This window comes from Rousettus aegyptiacus, unplaced genomic scaffold, assembly GCF_014176215.1.
Source record: "Rousettus aegyptiacus isolate mRouAeg1 unplaced genomic scaffold, mRouAeg1.p scaffold_m13_p_7, whole genome shotgun sequence".
Lineage (NCBI taxonomy): Eukaryota > Metazoa > Chordata > Mammalia > Chiroptera > Pteropodidae > Rousettus > Rousettus aegyptiacus.
Window position 1 is genome coordinate 110,431,808 of NW_023416310.1, and position 21,021 is coordinate 110,452,828.

The window sequence follows — 21,021 nt, forward strand, 5'->3', positions numbered from 1 at the left end:
TCAAAAAGTTCACAGAAGTTTAATAAAACTATCAAGCAATATTGGGTGATTTTGAAAATATGATAAAAGAAAATATTTTTTGTTTACACAGCTTTTGAGAATGTAAAACAAGTCCAAGCATTCTTGCATACAATTGGTCATTATTTTTGAAAACTTAGATATTTCTTTCCTAAAATATTCCTATCTTACATAACTCCTATAGAGAAAACATTAACAAGAGAGAAGGTAACATAGAAGCTGAAGCTGATTTTAAAACTTTAGATTCATAGAGAGATAGTAGTTCAGAATTGGGCACCATGAACATACTATGGGGAAAGAATATTAAAAACGTAAATAACAGGCATTTTGTAGCACCTAGAATTCAGAAAAAAAAACATTGAGTGAAGACATATATATGCGATGATTATAAATATGAACCAAAGATAAAGAGGACAAGTCTGAAAATCTTAGGGAACCAAATTATTTCATGAAATAAAAATTAAGTATATGGTATATGGAGTCAGTGACAAGAAAACCAATACTAGAATCAGGGGAAAATAACCACAAATGAACACTTAAAAAAAGAATAAATGAATTTTTTTGTTGAAATCTTCTGTACAGGAATCTCAGTCAAATGACTTGCAAAATGAAACCACTTGAATCATCAGTTTGAAAACAATAGTAAACTTAATTGTAGTTATATTTAGAGGTTATAAAGCACAAAGCACAGTGAGTGTTTTTATTTTATTTAAAAATGAGGGATTCAATGGCTCATTTGTTACCTATGTTTATGGAGTTAATAGTGAAATAGCTTGAAATTATTAAAAATTTTTAAAAGGAATTGCATTTAAGATGGCAATGTAAGAAGACCCCGAACTCACTGTGGTCCACTGACACACTGAGTACACACCTACATATAGAGCAATTCCTCCTGAAGAGCAAGGAAGAGTTGAAGATATGGTAACCGCAGGAACTCTACCCCAACAGGGCAACTTTCAGACTCAGCTGCCCTTGGGTACCATCATAAAACAACAACTTAAGGAACACCTATACTATACATGATAAAAAATTCATTCATAAGCCCAAGACACTTTCCAAGTGGGCAGGGAGAAACAAGAACTCACCAGGATCAGAAGTGTTGGCAAGTGTCACTACTGACATTACCCCTCCACCAGGTAGCATGGGTGCAAGCTTGGTTCAAGTGCCTGAACTGAACTGCAAGGCTACTGAAATGTGCCCTGGGTTACCTCATCTCACACCCACTCCCAAACTGGCTAGCTGGCCTAGGGTATGCTCAATATCATGTATGACCGCTTCAGCTCCAGTTGTCCAGTTAATGCCACCTAGTACATGTGTACATGCAATTTACAAAGAAGTTGCTCCTACTCAAGGCCATTCCTTCCAGTTCAAGAGAGATAGATGTTTTGAAACAAACACAGAAAGTCAAATAAAATAAAAGTACAATGAACACATTTCAAAAGCCCCACAATTAAACCCTAATGAAGTAGAAATAAGTAATTTGCCTGCTAAAGAACTGAAGTAATGGTGATAAGGATGCTCACTGAACTTGAGAGAGGAACAGAGAAACAGACTGATAACTTTAACAAAGACTTAAAAAATATTTTTTAAATACCTAGTCACAGCTGAAATATACAATAACTGAAATGAAAAATATACTAGAAAAGTGATATCAGCATCATGGAGGAGGGAGCAGACTCTATTGTTTCTCCTCTTAAACATACAAGTCAGATAACTATACCTCAACATAGAATCTCCTGCTCAACACAAACATGCATGAAAGATCCATGTTTCGGCATGAGGGATGAGCAGAGGAGACGAGATAGTGCAAAGAGCAGATACGGTGACTACTGGTGTGCTTGAGCACCCGCTGAGTCTTCCCCACTAGAGGCAGCAGAGGGGTCAGCAGGAGCAGTTTCTCTCCTGGAGAAGTACTCCCCTTCTCCCTTTTCCCTGACAGCAGAGACAGGTAGAGGAGGCTGGGAAACTTCAAACAATAAGCAATGCAGATAGCCATTACTGGAATTGTGAAGCTAAGAGACTGAGAACTTGCCTCCCTGTCCATGCTCCCAGGTAAACCCTGGTAAAGAAAGTAGGGGGATTTTAAACAACTCAGAATTTCCAGCTGTCTTTGCTGACAGGGATGGAGTCATGAAATTGTGAATTAACTTTCCTACCTCACACTCCAGCAGAGTCCAGTAAGGAAACCTGGAAAGCTTTGAACAACACAGCAGGCTTGGCAGCCATTACTACAAAATGTGACTGTGGGATTGGGGAATGCAGCCAGGAGATAGCAAATGTACCTCCCTACCCCACACTCTTGAGCAAAACCAGTATAAAAAACCCTGATATGTTCTAAGCAACACGGCAAAAAGAATATCCTACTTATCAAGTAGCTGAATGGTTTGGAACAAAATAATATTTAAACAAGAAAAGAGTTTACTGCCTGCAGAGAAGAAATCCATCAAATATCATCAACAACCAAGGTTCAGAAAGAAAGTAAAAAGTCCACAGAAACAGTCATGGAAGATTGTGATTTACGTTACAGAGATTTCAAAATTGCAGTTATGAAGAAACTCAGTGATATACAAGAAAACTCAGAAAGGCAGTTCAATGAACTTAGAAAAAAAAACAGTGAAAAAAGGACTACTTTACCAAAAACAATGAAACTATATAAAAGAGCCAAACATAAATTTTAGACCTGAAAAACTCAATAAAGGCAATGAGAGGGCTGCACTAGAGAGATAATAGAGTAGATCAAATGGAAGAGAGAATTAGTGTGCCTGAAGATAAAAACCTGCAAATGACTCAGGAGAAAAAAAGAAAATTAAGAGTGGAAATAAATAAACAAACAAACAAACAAACAAATAAATAAGTATAAAAAAAACCTCTGAAAACTATCTGACTACCTTAGAAAGACAAATATGTGGATAATGGATGTACAAGAAGGAGAAGAGAGGAAGAAGTGTATTGCTGAACTTTAACATAGTCTTATTTACAGGGAAAGAAGATAAAAATACAAGAAATTGAGAGGGCTTTCTGTTTGATCTTAAATATCAAGATTTATATTTTTCAGTTGGAAACTCATTCCCTATGAGTTCCTAGGAGATAGAGTGAATGACAGTATACAGCACTACACAATAATTGCAAACAAGGGACTGTGTTCCCTGGAGTGATCACATAATTAAACCACAGATGACCTAGTAAAATCATGTTTCAAAGATTTTCTTGGGCAATTTAAAGGCTTTAAATTACTCTTTCATTAGTCCAATATCTTGCTGGGAACCCCTAGAATGTAAGATGGAAGGAGATGGTACCTGCCAAAATATTTGAAATATGTTGGATTTCAACCACATGGAACTATATTTCCTTCAACAACTATATATATTAGAAACTTTATCTTAAACTCCTCTAAATAGGGAAGTCATTTTTCTTTGTTGACTTGTAACATACTTTTATATTTTCTGTAAAATTATTATATTTTTATATTTGTCACAGTTTTTTAGATGACAAATGAAATAATATCTTTACAAAAACTCAGTTAGAGAATGGAGGATATTCAAAGCGATCTCAGATATGGTAGTTAACCTGCTTGGTAACACAGGTGTTGGTAGAGTAAGATTGTAAACTAAGGTTTCTGTGATTTGAAGGTCTATATTTTCCTTTTCGATAGAATAGACATAGAGGTCATATTTACTTTGTCAGTTCAAAATATGCAGAGCTTTCTATCTATGGAATGAAGAAAGAGGGATGAAGAAAAAAGATTCACAAGTGTTGGAACTTGGAGAGATGCGATTTACAGAGGAGAAGGATTGAAAAGAGGAAAGACAGCCCAAGTAAGGAAAAATTCCTGGGATGAGACCTAAGCTCAGATTTCTGTATTGTGTATTGATCTTTAGGTAGAAATATACAGGGTTTGTATTGAGAAATGGATAGCAGGAGACTTGAAATAGACGTAAGAATAATTTTCTGTAATGCCTCACAAAATATATCAGTAAAGACATGAAAGTCTATTCTGCAGATATCTAAACCATTGAAAATTGAACTCTTAAAGGATCTGTTAAAATCCAATGATGTCTTGGGTAAATTAAAAGTAATGTGATGAATCAATTAATAAAAGAAAATTAGTTTTAACCCTAATATTAGTGGGTACAGATGCAAATAAGTAAAGATTTTTTTTTCCCTGGAAATACTGATAAGCTTTTTAAAAAGACATCAGCAATTATTTATTGGAGGTAGCAAAGACAGTTTTTTACATGACCTTTCATCTATAACAGTGTCTGGATTATGTGTCTCTGTTAGATGTGAGCTAATGGCTTCACCACTGGTAAATGCAGCACATCAAAGGGCAGCCAGGTGGGCTCAGTGATCTGTCTGCATTCAAGTCTCCATCGCCTTCTTTCTACGTTTTTCTCTCTCAAATTCACTATTCCTCTAAGTTTCTCTCTACCTCCAAGTTTTCCCTTCACCTACACTGTCTTACTGTGCTCTGTTGATGTAAACTGTCCTTAGTCATCACGATGCTTTTCCACTGTTCCTAACTCACTCCCTCAAGTTTCCTTCCGCACGATATCTTTAATCAGAGCATAGTTCTTGTAGCCAAATTATTAAAATGCCAATTAGTTATTTAGCTCAAGTTGTATCATTAGCTATTTTTGAGAGATTTGAGGGCACAAAAAGGCTATTAATGCCATACCATGAAACATTGATGAGAATTTATAATGCGAATAAGCTTGCAATTAAATTATTACGAAATTTATAAAGCAGTAAATGAATGTGCATTGTGTTTTACGTCCATACCTCGAATGTCTATATCAAATTCTCATTCTGGTTATGAAAAGGGCTGTAATTATACTGGGTGGAATGATGCGGTAATTCACTACTGGGCTCTAATTCCATTAGGAAGTATAATAAACCATGGGCATCATTCGGCAGTAGAGCCAGAAGGACTTTCTGTGGTGTATATAATGATAAATTTGCACAATGTTAGACAAATGTTTTAGAAATATTAAATTAGCAACTGTTTGTAAGAAGAGTACAAAAAATAAAAATACCTGAAAAATATATAGTATGTCTATAACTTACTCACAAAGTATGGGTTGAGTTTCTTGATAAGCATGTAAATGTAAGAAATATTTTTGAGAAATAACATAACTGATTAGGAATTTAAGGTATAGTGAACACCTAGATTAGAATTAAAATGTTCTTATAAACACAGAATTGATGAGTACAATACTGATAAAGAGTTTGAGAGGACACAAAAGAGGAAGAGACAGGTTATATTTAGAATATCTTTGGATGGTGTTAAGGGAGACAAAAAGTAAAAGAATGTCTCGTTCCTTGGAAAGGGCAGCAAAGAAAGAAAAATAAGTAAATCTGAAAATAGGGAATTTAAAATAGTCGATTGTGTAGCCAAAGAGATCCTCCTTAAAAAAATCTTGCTAAGAAAATGGATGATATTAATTTTATGTAAACTAGAATAGTTTAAAGATAAAATACAAACATTCTCTCTTCCCACCAATAGTATTATTTATTAAAAATACTTATATGGTTCAAAATATATTCCAATTAATGTTCATTCTTTATAAATATGGTCTTCATAGCACCCCTTAATATAGACATAATAAACATTCACATTTCCAGAGTAGAAAATAAGGCTTGAAGTAGTTCGTAATTGCCTATGATCACACAGTGAAAGTCACATTCGGCAGGCGTTGGAGTTATGTCTTTGCGCTGGCCTCTGTGCCTTCTCTCAGGCAAGCTGGTCTATGCTGCCTCCCTCAGTGACATACCTCATTTTAGGTGACGAAGTGAGGAAAAGGTATATTGTTGAGTATCTACTTCCACTAGAATTGATCATTATTAGAATAAGTATTACTTAATGGACTCTTGACTGCGCACTTCTCAATGTCTTCTGTTTACCTGGAATTGAACTAATCCTGTCTCATTTCCACTAGTCTGTGCTTAGCTTTGCACTTTGAAAGAGAATATTTATGAGCATTCCAGCGTGATCTGGTGACTTCCATTGAAAGTACAGCTGAAATGATATTGTCTTCCCAGGTATTTATGAGTCTTTGCAAGGTCTTCATGCAATTATAAATGATGATCTACATTACACATATAAGTTGACATGTTGCTAAATATTGACTATATGTCTTTAGAACATTCCCAAGCTTTTATGGTGAAAATTATAATGTGCATTAGCTGTGCATTTTTTCATTAAAAACATATCAAGTGATAAATAAATCTTAATATTTCTAGTCTGAAAATAAAAATGATGGCCAGGGAAATAGTTTTCCATACTCAGACAGTTTTGGAGATGTGGTTACCAGGGAATGAAACTCTTGAAGTTTCCATGGCAGCATCTCTGCCATTTCTAACATGTTGTATTCTCTGTAGCGAATACATCCATCATGTCACAGGAGAATCAGACATTCAGCTCTGACTTCATCCTCCTGGGAATCTTTGGTCACAGCCCCACTCAAACCATCCTCTTCTCTCTGGTCTTGGGCGTCTTCTCAGTGGCCTTTGTGGGAAACATGACCATGGTCCTCTTCATCTGCCTGGACACCTGGCTCCACACCCCCATGTACTTCCTCCTCAGCCAGCTCTCCCTCATGGACCTCATGCTCATCTGTACCATTGTGCCCAAGATGGCCTTCAACTACTTGTCTGGCAGCAAGTCCATTTCTGTGGCCAGTTGTGGGGCCCAGATATTCTTCTACCTGTCCCTGCTTGGAGCTGAATGTTTCCTGTTGGCTGTCATGGCCTATGACCGTTACGTGGCTATATGCCACCCTCTACGATACTCAGTTCTCATGAGCCAGAAAATATGTTGTCTCATGGCTGCTTCTTCCTGGATTCTTGGCTCCATTGATGGTATAATTCATGTTGCAGTGGTATTGTCCTTTTCATATTGTGGTGCCCGAGAAATACCTAATTTTTTTTGTGATGTCCCAGCCCTACTCACTCTTTCATGCACTAGCACCTTGCTATTTGAAAGAACAATATTTATTTGTTGTGTTGTTATGCTTCTGCTCCCTTTAGCAGTCATCATAGCTTCCTATGCTCATGTTATTCTGGCCATCATTCGCATGGGGTCTGGAGAGGGTCACCGCAAAGCTTTCACCACCTGTTCCTCTCACCTCACGGTAGTGGGAATGTACTACGGAGCTGCCATGTTCATATATATGAGGCCTGTTTCTGACCACTCCCCCACCCAGGACAAGGTGGTGTCCGCCTTCTACACCATCCTCACTCCCATGCTGAATCCCCTCATTTATAGTCTTCGCAATAAGGAAGTGGCCAGAGCTCTCATGAAGGTGTTGGGGAAGGACAAGTGTGCAGAATAACTTATTTAAGTATCTTTATTATTAACATTTTTGCCCCTACTTTTGTTACTTTTTCTTAAATTTATGTATCATTCCATTTATTCAGTACCTAACATTTATCCATCTGTGTAGATTTATAAGCAACAAAAAAACTTTAGAAACTAAAATCTATTTGCATTCTTTTGTTCAAGTATTTCATACTTTTTATTATGGTAAAGATAAGATGTGGCTATAAATAAAGATTGAAAAGGAAAATGCATAATTTTGTATATTTTTTAAAAATAATATTAGTTACAATTGAGAATTATTACATGCCAAATACTCCATTGATTGATTGCACTTATAAAACTAAATTTGTCTTTTAACATGTCATAGGCTTAATCTTGGCAAAGGAAATGAATTTTCTTAATCCAATATTATAACTTTAATTGCTAATTTTTAAATGTATGACCAAGATAATGTAATAAAAAATTATAAATATGAATTTAAGATCATTGCGAAAATGAATTTAACATAACCAGATGGAAGAGAGAGAAGCTCTAGGTTGAGCTGTAGCATGTTGAGCTTTAGTTGTACTGGACAGTCTTCTCCTTTAAGATACTGGAAGATTGAGAAGTTTCCATTTATTTCCTTCCCCTGCAGACTTCGACCTTACAAATAGGAGACTAAAATGTGAATACGAACCTTTTAGTTCTGAGTTCACATTTAGACATTTCAATCCTTATGTGAGTAAGGAACTGCAATTGCATGAAATCATGATTAATTTTTAATGGAGAAGTCTTGGATTCTTAAGTCTACACACTTTATTATATCTCATGTATTACATACATCGCCATAGATATTGTTGTGATGATATCTACATAAAATTAAGTATGATCCTGGAGATTGTTATGTTTTTAAAAGGAAAAAATCTCTATCTCCTAACATGAAAACAAAGAAACTTCCGTTAAACTCTGACACAACATTCTCACTGTACTAATTTTCTTCACTGTGTAATAGCTTTAAATATCAGTCATTTATTATGCCATGGTTTGTATGAGTTAGGAGTTTTGACATGGCTAACCTTATTCTTCTTCCCTAGGTCTTACAGGGTAGTGTACCAGGTTTTGGCTAGGGCCGCCATTTTATCTGGGGCCCATGGTTATCTTCCTGGCTCACATGGTTGTTAAAATTAAATAACCTTGGTTGCTTGCTTGTTAAAGGCCAGTAGAAGGGATTCTCTGGCCTCAGTGAAGGCCTAAGGTTTCTTATACAGATTTGCCAACTGGTGAGGCCAAGCCAATACAGAATCAGCCTCTTTAGATTGCTTAGAATCAATTGATTTGGGACCTTTGTTACATCTGCACGACCATTTTTACCTTATAGGATAACACAATCACAAGAATAACACCAAGAAATGTAGATCATGGGAGACAGTATAGATTGTTGCTACCAAACACATACAGATTACTTAAAGACTCATATCCATGAAAGTAATAAAAATAAAATTACAATTTCCTTTTCTGTCAGTAATGTGAGATAACATTGATAGTGTCTTAATGATTGACTGGGTTGAGACAACTTGTAGAAATTCTTTAATATATTAATACACCTATTTAATGAATCAACATATAGTTTATGTAATTTGGTTATATGTGTAATTTGTTCAGAGCATATATAATGTATCTTCTATTTGCTATAAATATAATATCTAATATAATAAATAGGAAAAACTCACACTGTTGATCTCAAAAACAATTATGAATGCTGTCCTCTATATATGATCCACTTTTCAGTTCTAGAAGTCAATTAAAATAAATACCGTCTTCTTAGGATTCTCTGTACAAGTAAATAAATAAAAAGGAAAGATTGAGTTAAATGAAATGTTATTCACATTGCATGTTTTACTTTATTGAACAAAAATTCCTCACTCATAATATGATTCATTAATTTTTTTATGGAAAGTCAAATCACTCATAGGTTAAACAAGTAATTATTTTTGTATTTTGATAAAAGGATACCAATTAAATAAATATTATATTAAACTATCAAGTTTTCAGTGTATAGTTCCTTCACATGCTTCATTAAGTTTATTTCTAGGCATTCTGCAGTTGCAAAAAAAAGATTTATTTTTTTCCTGAAATTTCATAATTAATGTATAGGAATGCTATAGATTTTTGTACTTTGATTTTGTTTTCTGCAACTTTACCGTATTTGTTTATTGCTTCTAATAGTTTTTTGGTGGAGTCTTAGGATTTCCTATATAGAGAAACATGTCCTCTGCAAAAAGTAACAACTTTATCCAATTTGGAATGGATGCCTTTTATTTCTTTCTCTTGCCTGATTGCTCTAGCTAGGATTTCCTAAGTGGTACATCTATACTCAGCCATAAGAAAGGATGAAATACTGTCATTTGTGATAAAATGGATGGATCTTGAGATTATCACGCCAAGTGAAATAAGTCAGACAGAAAAAGTTGAGAACCATGTAATTTCACTCATCTATGAAATAGGAAACTGAAAGCAACAAATGAACAAGACAGAGACTCATATACACACAGCACAGTTTGGTGGGTACCAGAAGAAAGCGGGGAGGTGGAGGTAGAGAAAGGTAAAAGGGGTCATATATTTGAGGATGGAAGGAAATTTAACCTTTGGGTGGTGAACAAACAATGCAATATACGTATGACATATTATTGAATTGTACACTTAAAAGCTATATATATATACATTTTAACCAGTGTCATTCCAATAAATTTTTTAAAAAACAGAGTCCTCTGGTAAGTTTCAAAATGATTCCTTTTCCTCTTCCCGAGCCAGAATCAAGAGGAAATTGCCCCTGATATTTACCATGGGATCGTGGTTGAGTACCTAGATGTAAAATAAGTATCACTAAATTTTAGGGTTCCTTTAGGACTGGGTCCCCCTGGAGTTTTAACACTCATGGTTGTCTTCAGGGAGCTTCCTGTGAGTTGTCAAATACAGTTCCCACTTTCCTACCTCAGCACGCTCTCCTTGGCAATTTGTGTCAGGATGCCCTTCACTTGCCCATCTGCCTCCCAGTCTTGGAAGTATCCATTTGCTATGTGTCCTCCTCTCTGATACAGATGGTCCCTTCCTTGAAGTGGTTTGACTTATGATGTTTTGACTTAACAGTGGTTGAAAGCGGTACATATTCAGTAGTCTGCGTTTCAAGTTTTGGATTTTGATCTTTTCCTGAGCTAGCGATACTTTGTCATGATGCCAGGCAGTGGTGGTGTCCACAGCCCCCAGTCAGCCACATGACCGCGAGGGAGACAACTGGTTCTCTGTGGTGTAGGACTGCATGAATTTTTGACTTGCAATGTTTTCAACTTATAGTGGGCTTGTCTGGACATAACATCATTGAAAGCTGAGAAGCATTTGCACATCCAGGAAGACTTGACAATTTCTCAGCCTTTTCAGCTTTTAACATGTTTTAAGATGGTGGATGGCTCCCGAAAGCTCCTTACATGTGACACTAGAAACCTCTTCCCAACTTTCACTCAGTTGTTATTTGCATAGAATGTCTTTCCCACCGTCTCTTTCATTTCATTTCATTTCGTTTCTCATTTTTCCCCCATTAACACCTCCATTTGTGTTCCATTGATTTTGTGTTGATTCCTTTTAAATCTCTGCTCATATCCTTTTGTGGGTATTCTGTAGATATTTTCTTTGTGGTTACCTTGGTGATTGCATATAACATTCTACAGTTATAACAACTTATTTTAATCTGATAGCAGCTTAAGTCCTATAAAATACTCTACTCCTTTACTGTTCTGCCCCATCGTTTTAATTGATATCACCAATAACATCTTTATGTATTATCTACCCATGAACATATATTTATAATGGTTGGTATGCTTTTTTGTTGAAATAAAAAGAATAAAAACTGAACTTTGAAATAAAATTTTAATAACAGTTTTAATGTTTGCTTATATATTTAACTTAACTGAATGTCTTTATGACTTTGAAGTACTGGGTAATCTCCTTTCCATTTGACTTGGAGGACCCTTTTTAAAAATTTTTCTAGGTCTAGTGTTCATGAACTCCCTCTGATTTTGATTTTTTTTTTTTTTTTGGTGAATGTTTCAATTTCTGTCTCTTTCGAAGGACAGTTCTGGCCAGAAATAGTGTTATTGGTTGGCAGGTTTTGTTTGTTCAGCACTTTGGATATCTCAGTCTATAGCCTTCTGACCTACAAGGTTTCTTCTAGGAAATTAGGTGATAATCCTATAGGGTACACATTACATTGTTCATGAAGATTTGATTGTCTCTTGCTGGTTTCATGATTCTCTTTTTTTATTGTCTTTTGACAGTTTGATTATAAAGTGTCTCATTATGGATATCTTTGGTGTTCTCCTCCTGGTGTTTGTTGAGTATGGCAGATTTTAATATCTACAGATATCCTCAAATTGGGGAATTTCTAACGTTATTTTTTTAAATACGTTTTCTCTCTTTTTCCTCTGGGACTCCTAAAATGTGTGTATTGCAGTTTTTATGGTATTCCATAGTCCATTTGACTTAGTTTTCTTTTATTTATTTCTTTGCTTGTTTGCTTCCAAGATTTAATAACTCTCAATGACCAGTCATTCAGTACATTAATTCCATTTTTCCTGTTTGAGCCTGATATTGCATCATTACAATAATGTTTTAAGTTTAGTTATTGTGTTTTTAATAGACTAATTTTTGAGCAGTTTTAGGTTCACAACAAAATTAAGCAGAAAGAACAGAGATTTCCCATATAAACTAAACCCATACACATGCACAGTCTCTCCCATTGTCAACATTTCCCACTAGAGTGGCTTATTATTACAAAAGATACATCTACACTAACATATCATTATCACACAAAGTCCATGTTTACATTAGGGTCCATTCTCAATGTCGTACAATCTATGGGATTAGACAATTTATAATTACATGTATCCATTATTATAGCATTATACAGTATCCATTTACTACCTTAAAAATAGCCCCAACCCCTGGCAACCAGTTATTATTTTATAATCTCCATTGTGATTTTTTTTTCAAGAATTTAATATTGTTGGAATCTAAAGCATATACCCAATTCAAATTGGCTTATTTAATGTAGCAATATGCACTTAATATTCCTGAATGCCTTCTCATGACTTGATAGTTCATTTCAGCAATAAAAAATACTTCATTGTGTGGTGTAGCACAATTTATTTATTTATTCATTCAGCTATTGAAGTATAACTTTTTGCTTCCAAGTTTGCCAGCTATTAAAAAAATGTTATAACCACAGATGTGCAGGTTTTTGTGTGGATATAAGTTTTCAACATCTTTCTGTAAAACCAAAAAGTATGATTTCTGAATCATATGGTAAGTATATGTTTAGTTTCTTTTTAAATAATGTTTCAATTTTTACAATATTATATTTTGTAATATAATATTATATTTTTGTAAAGAATATTATATTTTTGTAACATAATATTATATTTTATAATACAATATTATATTTTTGTCAGGTGTGTAAATTGTGATTAGATATTTATATAACTTATAGTGATCACATGGATAGATCTAGTAACCATCTGACATTGTACATAGTTATTACAATATTATTGACCATATCCCCCATGCTATGCTCTACATTCCCATGACATTTTTGTAACTAGCAATTCGTATCTCTTAATCCCCTCCCCTTTTACCCATCCTTCCAATACCCCTCTCATTTGAAAACCACCAAAATGTTCTCTGTATCTATGAGTTTGTTTTTGTTGTATTTGTTTATTCGTGTCTGTTTTGTTTGTTCATTTTGTTCTTTAGATTCACATGTATGTGAAAATCATATGGCATTTGTCTGTTTTTATCTGACTTACTCCACTCAATGCAATAACCTCTAGGCCCATGCACATTGCTGCAGATGGCAAGATTTTATTCTTAGTTGCATAAGATTCCATTGTATATATGTACCACCTCTTCTTTTCCATTCATCCATTGATGGATACCCATGATGCCTCCATATCTTGGCTATTGTAAATAATGCTGCAATGAACACATTAATTCACATGTTCCTTTGAAAGAGTGTATTGGGTTAGTATGGATAATACCCAGAAGTGGGATTACTGAGTCCTTTTTTGTCTCTTGACATAGCTTTTGTTGTAAAGTTTATTTTGTCTAGTAGAAGTATTGTTAACTTAGTGGTTTTTTTCTTTCCATTTTCATTTTTATGAACTATCTTTTTCCTTTTCTACCTTTAGTCTGTGTGTGTCATTCGTACCAAAGTGAGTCTCTTGTGGGCAGTATTTTTAATGGTCTACTATTCCTACCCATTCTGTCATCTTTTCTTTTGATCGGAACATTTAATCCATTTACATTTAAAATAATTGTTCATAGATATGTACTTATTCCCATTTTATTATACATATTTTTTATCTTTAATTTTTCTTCTTCTTAAAGAAGTCTCTCCAATACTTCCCATAATACTGGGTTGGTGGTGATGAACTCCTTTAGCTTTCTCTTGTCTGGAAAGCTTTTAATCTGCCCTTCGATTCTAAATGATGGCTTTGCTGGTTAAGTAGTCTTGGTTGTAAGTCCCTGCTTCACATCATAGGTTCTTCATCACTTTGAATATTTGTGCCAATCCCTCTGGCTGTGAAGTTTCTGTTGGGAAATTGGCTGACAGTCTAGGGAAACTCCCTTGTATGTAACTAACTACTTTTCTCTTACTGCTTTTAAGAGTCTCTCTTTGTATTTAAATTGTACTATGACATGTCTTGGTGTTTATCCTTTTGGATTCATACTATTCAGGACTCTCTGCACTTCCTAGGCTTGTAGGTCTATTCCATCTTCAGGAATAAGGAAGTTTTCCATCATTGTTTATTCAGATAGGTTTTCAATACCTTGCTCTCTCCTTCTAGTATCCATATGATGCAAATATTGGTACTCTTGATATTGTCCCATGGATCCCTTAAATGATCCTTATGTTTTTGGATTCTTTTTTCTTGTTACTATTCTAATTGGGTCTTTTCTGCTACCTTATCTTTCAGATTGCTGTTTGAACCTCTGTTTCTTTAATACTGTTTTTTTTTTAATGTTTTCCATCAGTATCTTTATGTTTTCTATCTCTTTGTTCAAGCTCTTACTGAGTTCATCTACTCTTTCCCTAAGCTCATTCAGTGTCCTTATAACAAGTGTTTTGAACTCTGCATCTGGAAGATGCTTGTCATTTTGTTGAGTTCTTTTCCTGGGCCTTTGTTCTGTTTTTTCATGTGGGACATGTTTCTTTGTCTGCCCATTTGGTTGCCTCCTTGTCTTTGTTTCTATATATTGGGTAGAGGTTTTATGTCTCCAGTTCTTAATATAGTGGTCTAATGTAATAGGTATTATGGTGTCCAGTGATACAGTCACCCTGAGCTGGGTGCTCCAGGTGTGTCCCTTGTGTGGGTTGTGTGTGCTCTCCTATTGTAGTTGAGCCTTGGTTGCTGTTTGCATTTGGAAGGGAATGACCATTGGGCTGGTTCATTGCGGTGACCGATCATGACTACAGTGGAGTAGTCATGAGCTGACCCTACAGACTAGGATTCGGTTCAGCAGGGCTCTGGTGTCTGCCTAGTCTGCCCTTTATGTGTGTCATCCTTGAATACAACTGTAGGTGGTGCCTCTACTTGATGCTGGCTTGGAGGCCTTTTGGGAGGGACCCTGCCAGAGGCCAAGTTTAGCTGTAGCCTTTCCCTTTCCTTGGAATTACCTGGCAATCATCACCAGGCAATCCACAGATAGCTGCCACCTATACTGAGCTTGGAGGTGCCTTGAGACGCCAAACTGCAAGTTGAGACTGGCTGTTGCTAGTCCCAGGTTTGGGGCTGCTCAGCAAGTGGTATGTGGCAAACAGAGACCACATACCACATGCTTCTTTGGGGTTCATGAAATTTTGAGTGTTTTAGGAAAGTCTTCAGTACAAGCCAAGAGTATCCATTTGCAGGGAAAAGCCATTGGAAAGTGGCTTGGGTAGGATTGTAAGTTTGGTGGGACAGGGTCTCCTGGAATGATTAGGGTGGGGTAAATTGTATTAGCCAGGTTGTTGGGGACTCAGACATAGTGCTTGCCTGTATCTGTAAGACAGGAGTAGGGAGGATTCAACCAAGGAACAATACCTTCTGTCAGCATTTCTATCTGGGAGAAAGCTTACCCTCTACCCCTCAGTCAGAATTCAGATAACTCAGCTCCTCCCCACATATCCCTGGCACCGTTCTCACTACTGTCCCAGAGCTGGAGCTCAGAGCAAGTGAGTTCATCAGTGAGCGAGTTTGTGTGCCGGTCCTTTAAAAGGAACACCTGGGACTTCAGCCACCCTCTGCCTCACTCAGCCACACTTTCTAATGATTTTCACAGCCAGAAGTTGTGGGACTTCTCTTCCCAGACTTGGAACCCTGGGTTGGGTAGACTTACATGTGGCTGGGACCCCTCGCTCCTTTGGGGGACCTTTGCAGCTAAGGTAAACTCGATTTTTAACCAGTACATGTGGGTGTGGGACCAGCCTGTTTCACATCTCTGCACTTCCTACCAGTCTCTAGGTGGCCCCCTCTGTATGTCCTTATTTGCAAGTTTCCCTTCAGCCAGACCTCAGGCAACTCCCAATGATGATTGTTCTGTAATTTAGTTGTAATTTTGATGTGGTCATGAGAAAAGACAAACACAGCATTTACCTACACCACCATCTTGACTAGAAAATGAATATATGTTTAATTTTGTAAGAAACTGCCAAACTGTCTTCTAAAGTGGTTCTACCATTTTGCAATTATTTGCTTTTATGCTCTAGAAGTTCTTCTGTAGTTTTCATAATTCCTCTTTGTTGGTAGTCTTAATCTGTTCATATATTACTTTTGTGATTACCCTTGTCTCTCTGTGCTTTTCTTTAGCTTGTTTAGTATATTAAAATAGGTATTTTAAAGTCTTTGTAAAACACATTCTATGTCTTTTTTCTCCAGGGATGATTCTGGTTGTTTTATTCCTTCTTATGGTCAATTTATTTGTTTGCTTCTATGCCTCTGATATTGTGTTGAAATTGAGCATTAAAATAAAATAGCTACTGTTTGCAGTCTTTGTAGACTCACCCTGAGCAGGGAAATACCTTCAAAAATCAACCTGGAATGAATTTTTAGGTCTTCTAAGAACTTTTCCAAGCACATTTCTTCCTGAATACCTAAGAGTGTTTTACTTTTGCAATTTCCTTATATTCATGAATGCTTTTAAATGTCTTGATTTCCCTGCTTCTTCTCAGGGCTTTAACTGTTTCATTGGTTTCATAAATTAGTAATCTCTTACCTGAAGAATCTGCAAGTTTCAGTCCCCTTGTAGCGTTCATTAGCTATGCCCATTGGTTCTTGCAGTTTCCCCAGCCTGAGATCCCAGACACTTTGGCCCCCCAAATGTTGAGTTAGGTGTCATAGGCACCAATCACTCAGGCAGCCTGCTTGCAGTTTAAAATGCTGAAAATTCAATCCTTTATGATTTCTCTGATTTATGGAAATGGCCTGAGGACTGGGCCGCTGCTTCTGCCAAACAGCCCCACACACTACCTGAGGTGGGAGGGACAATACTAAGCAGAAACACCGTGGAATTTTTCAGCATTTTCATTATGTCTTTATGGTTATTAGACATTGTCTTGGCTTCCATAAGACTATGATTTTGAGAACTACTATAAAATTATTTTAGTCAGTTAGTAGTTTAGTGTTTCCACAGGGAATAGGGTTTGGAGCTTCATCCATTATTGTGTTGAGCTTCCTCATTGTTTTGGTTGTTTTATGAACAGCTTAGAGTATTTAAATGGTCAATCAATGTGGAATTTAAGAATTTTGGATATAATAGTTTAACTAAATTTTTCAACTTTTTCTTTGCTTTTGACTTCAAATGATATTGGGGAATTATGGGTAAGGGCTTGGTTGGATCTATGTAAAATTTTATTTGTTCTGCTCTAAATATTTTACATATGTAATTAGAAATTATAGCCCATATCAGACATTTTGGAGAGACTCAGAAACATGACTGAATGAGAGTCATCCCCAAATCTCTCCCCTTAAAACAACAATAAGCTGAGCATCTAAAACTCAAACGACAAAACACCAAACCTGCACAGCAGCACATCAAAGCATGGGACCTGCATATAAGAGCTACCACAGGTCAGAATCTCAGGAGTCAGGCCCCAGGAGTAGGGCAGTAGACTGGGAGAAACAAAGAACCTGCCTCTCCTGGCCAGAGCTCCCTGCATGAGGAGGGGGAGAGGTGAAGGTGCATTGGGTTCCCTGAACAGCCCTGATTGACAAAACTGTGAGTTCCACGTGGCCAATGGCAGTGCCCAGGGCTCCGGGCAGAAAGAAGAGAAGTGGGGGTGGCAGAAAAGCAGAAAAGGCAGAGAAATGACAGTTGATTATTATTAGTCACAGTTGCAAAATCTGAGGCTGAGCCATAGCACCCATACCCCAACCAAGAGGGTAGCTCTCCATATCCTCTGAGACCAAACATCAAAGAGCCCCAGGGAAATCTGAGCAAACACGACTGAAACTGCAGCTAACACTGACAGGAATGGAGACAGAGGATAGTAAGCATAATTGAATATCTATAAAGATAAAAAAAAAAAGAATTATTAATGCTTTACATAAAGCAGAAATCCAAGAGACTTAAACGCCACCTAGTGAAAACCAAAAGAAAAATGCCTTCTTTGCAACAGGATAAAGAGAGACCTTTACATAATAAAACTTCTTTGTGGAAAAAATAAAAGCAGAATACACTTCCATTAATGGCCAGGTGGAGAAAAAGTCCATTAAACACCATGAACAACCAAGATGACAAGGAAGCTCAGAAAGAAATTTAAAATTTTTTCGAAAATAAGCTTACAAACATAGAAATATGCGACTTAATGAGATTCAACTCAATGAGATCCAAAACAATTCAAAAAACTCAATGAGATCCAAAACAATTCATATCAACAATTTCAGGAATTGAGAAAACAACTAGATGAGCAGAGTCAGTTCTTTAGCAAGGAGATTGAAACTCTCAAAAAGAACCAACTAGAAATTAGGGAGATGAAGAACACATTGAAAGAGATGGAGAATGAAATATCAAGGTTGGGAAATAGAGTCATCCAAATGAAAAAAAGGATCAGTGATACTGAAGACAGAAATGTAGGAATAAATCAAAAAGAAGAAGAGAAAAACTGAAGAATGAAAAATAATGAAAGAAAAATACAAGAACTAGCTGATATGACCAGAAGAGGAAACATAAGAATAATGGGCATTCTCGAAGGGGGGAAAAAAGCAGCAGGGATTAGAAAGCATTTTCAGACAAAAAGTTGACAAGAATTTCCCAAATCAAAGGAATGGGATGAAGCTTAGAATTCAAGAAGTCAATGGACCACCAAATTATCTCAACCCAAAATGGCCTTCTCCAAGACACGTTGTATTAAAATTATCAAAAACCAATGGCAAAGAAAGAATTCTCAGGGATGTCAGAGAAAAGAAGACAGTAACCTATAAAGGAAAACCCTATAAAGGATAAGATTATCATTGGCATTCTCAGCAGAAATCTTACAAGCAAGAAAGAAGTGGAATCAAATATTCACACTCTTAAATGAAAAGAACTACCAGCCAAGAATAATATATCCAGTTAAACTCTTCTTTAGATATGAAGGAGAAATAAAGACCTTTCCAGATATACAAAAATTGAGGAAATTCTCCACTATGAGGCCTGCATTATAGGAAATACAGAAAGCAGTCAGCTCAACTAAAACAAAATGAAAAAAAAAAACATGATTAAGAGTAAAGTGAATAACAGGCAGATAAAAGCAGAGGAGTGCAATCCTTACTAAGAAAAGAGCATTATAAGCTAATTAAGAAGAGATTTGCTATAGCAAGGTAGTAATAAACATTCAGCATATAAAGGGACAAATTGAGATGACAATGATTGAAAAGGGGAAAATTCAAACAAGTAAATTCACAAAGGAGAATGGAGATAAGGCATGCACAGAAGAAAATGGACAGAACTGTATATGTATAACTACACTTTCATATTTCTAATGGTAACCACAACCAAAAATTCAGAGCTGAAATAAACAATATAAAAAGAAGAACCAGAGTGAAAAACTACAAAACAAAACAAAACAAAACAACTAAAACGAACGAACAAACAAACAAACAAAACAGACTCGCAAGGACAAGGATGCAATGGAAACACCAAGGTACAGAAAGCAAAAGATAAAAGATCTCACATTTCAACAGTCACCCTAAATGTAAATGGATTGAACTTACCAATTAAAAGGCACAGAGTAGCAGATTAAATAAAAAAGCAGAACCCAACAATATGCTGCCTCCAGGAGACACATCTCAGTTCCAAAGACAAATATAGACTCAAAGTGAAAGGGTGAAAATGATATTTCAAGCAAATAACATTCATAGAAAAGCTGGAGTAGTGGTACTAATATCAAATGAAATAGACTTCAAAATAAAAAAGGTAAAGAAAGATACAGAAGAAGACTGAATAATGATAAAGGTAATCATGCACCAAAAAGACATAACATTTATTAATATCTATGCTTTCAATAAGGAAGCCCCAAAATATATAAAACAATTACTAACAGAACTAAATACACCACTGTCGGATATGGAAAGATCATCTAAACAGAAAATTAATAAGGGAATAAAACCTTAAATGACATATTACACGAGCTGGACATCATTGACATCTACAGAGCTTTTCATCCCAAAAAAGCTGCTTATGCATTCTTCTCTAGTGCACATGAAACATTCTCAAGAATTGACCACATACTGGGACACAGAGATAACCTCAACGAATATGAGGGGGTTGAAATTATACTAAACATATTCTCCTATCATAATGCTTTGAAGCTGGAGAACAACTGTAAAAATAAAGCAGGAAGAACCACAAATACATAGAGATTAAACAACATACTACTGGGTCAGAGAAGAAGTAAAAAGAGATTAAGAAATATATAGTAACAAATGATATGATTGCACAACATATCCAAACTTTTGAGACATGGCAAAAGTGGTAGTAAAAGAAAAGTTTATAACATTCAAGGCCTATCTCAAAAAGAAAGAATGAGCCCAAATAAACAACCTAATGCTTCATCTTAAAAAACTAGAAAAGGAAGAACAAGTGAAGCTAAAATTGGCAGAAGGAAAGAAATAATAAAAATTAAAGCAGAAATAAATGAAATGGAAAACAAACAAACAAAAAAACAACAGAAAAAATAAATTCAACAATGAGCTGGTTCTTTGAGAAGGTTAATAAAATTGACTAACTCCTGGCTAGACTCACTAAGGAAAAAAGAGAAAGAACACAAATAACCAAAATTAGGATGGAAGAGGGGAAATTATGAAAGACAATGAAGAAATACAAATAATCGAGCAATAATACTATGAAAAATATATATGACACCAAATTTAATAACCCAGAATAAATGGGCAAGTTCCTAGAAAGATACAACCTTCCTACACTGAATAAAAAAGAACTAGAAAATCTAAATTGACTGATCAGCAGTATGAAAATTGAAATGATCATAACAAACATTCCAAAAAGTAAACATTCAGGACCAGATGGCTTCACCAGTGAATTCTACCAAACATTCAAACAAAATTTAATGCTTATTCTCCTCAAATTCGTCCAAAAATTCAAAGAGGAGGCAATACTACCCAACTTATTTTATGAGGTCA

General features: G+C 35.7%; 1 protein-coding gene across 1 annotated transcript; it reads left to right on the forward strand.

The window, feature by feature from the left end:
- The first annotated feature begins 6,410 nt into the window (after positions 1-6,410).
- On the forward strand, positions 6,411-11,227 carry LOC107505708 (olfactory receptor 2M3-like). Its single transcript, XM_016135994.2, has 2 exons — positions 6,411-7,336; positions 11,209-11,227. The coding sequence occupies exons 1-2, from the start codon at positions 6,411-6,413 to the stop codon at positions 11,225-11,227; spliced, it is 945 nt and encodes a 314-aa protein (XP_015991480.2).
- Positions 11,228-21,021: the final 9,794 nt, after the last annotated feature.

What these genes read in the sequence shown, in the direction of transcription:
- LOC107505708 (XM_016135994.2), top strand. Translation starts at nt 6,411, where the DNA reads ATGTCACAGGAGAATCAGACATTCAGCTCTGACTTCATCCTCCTGGGA.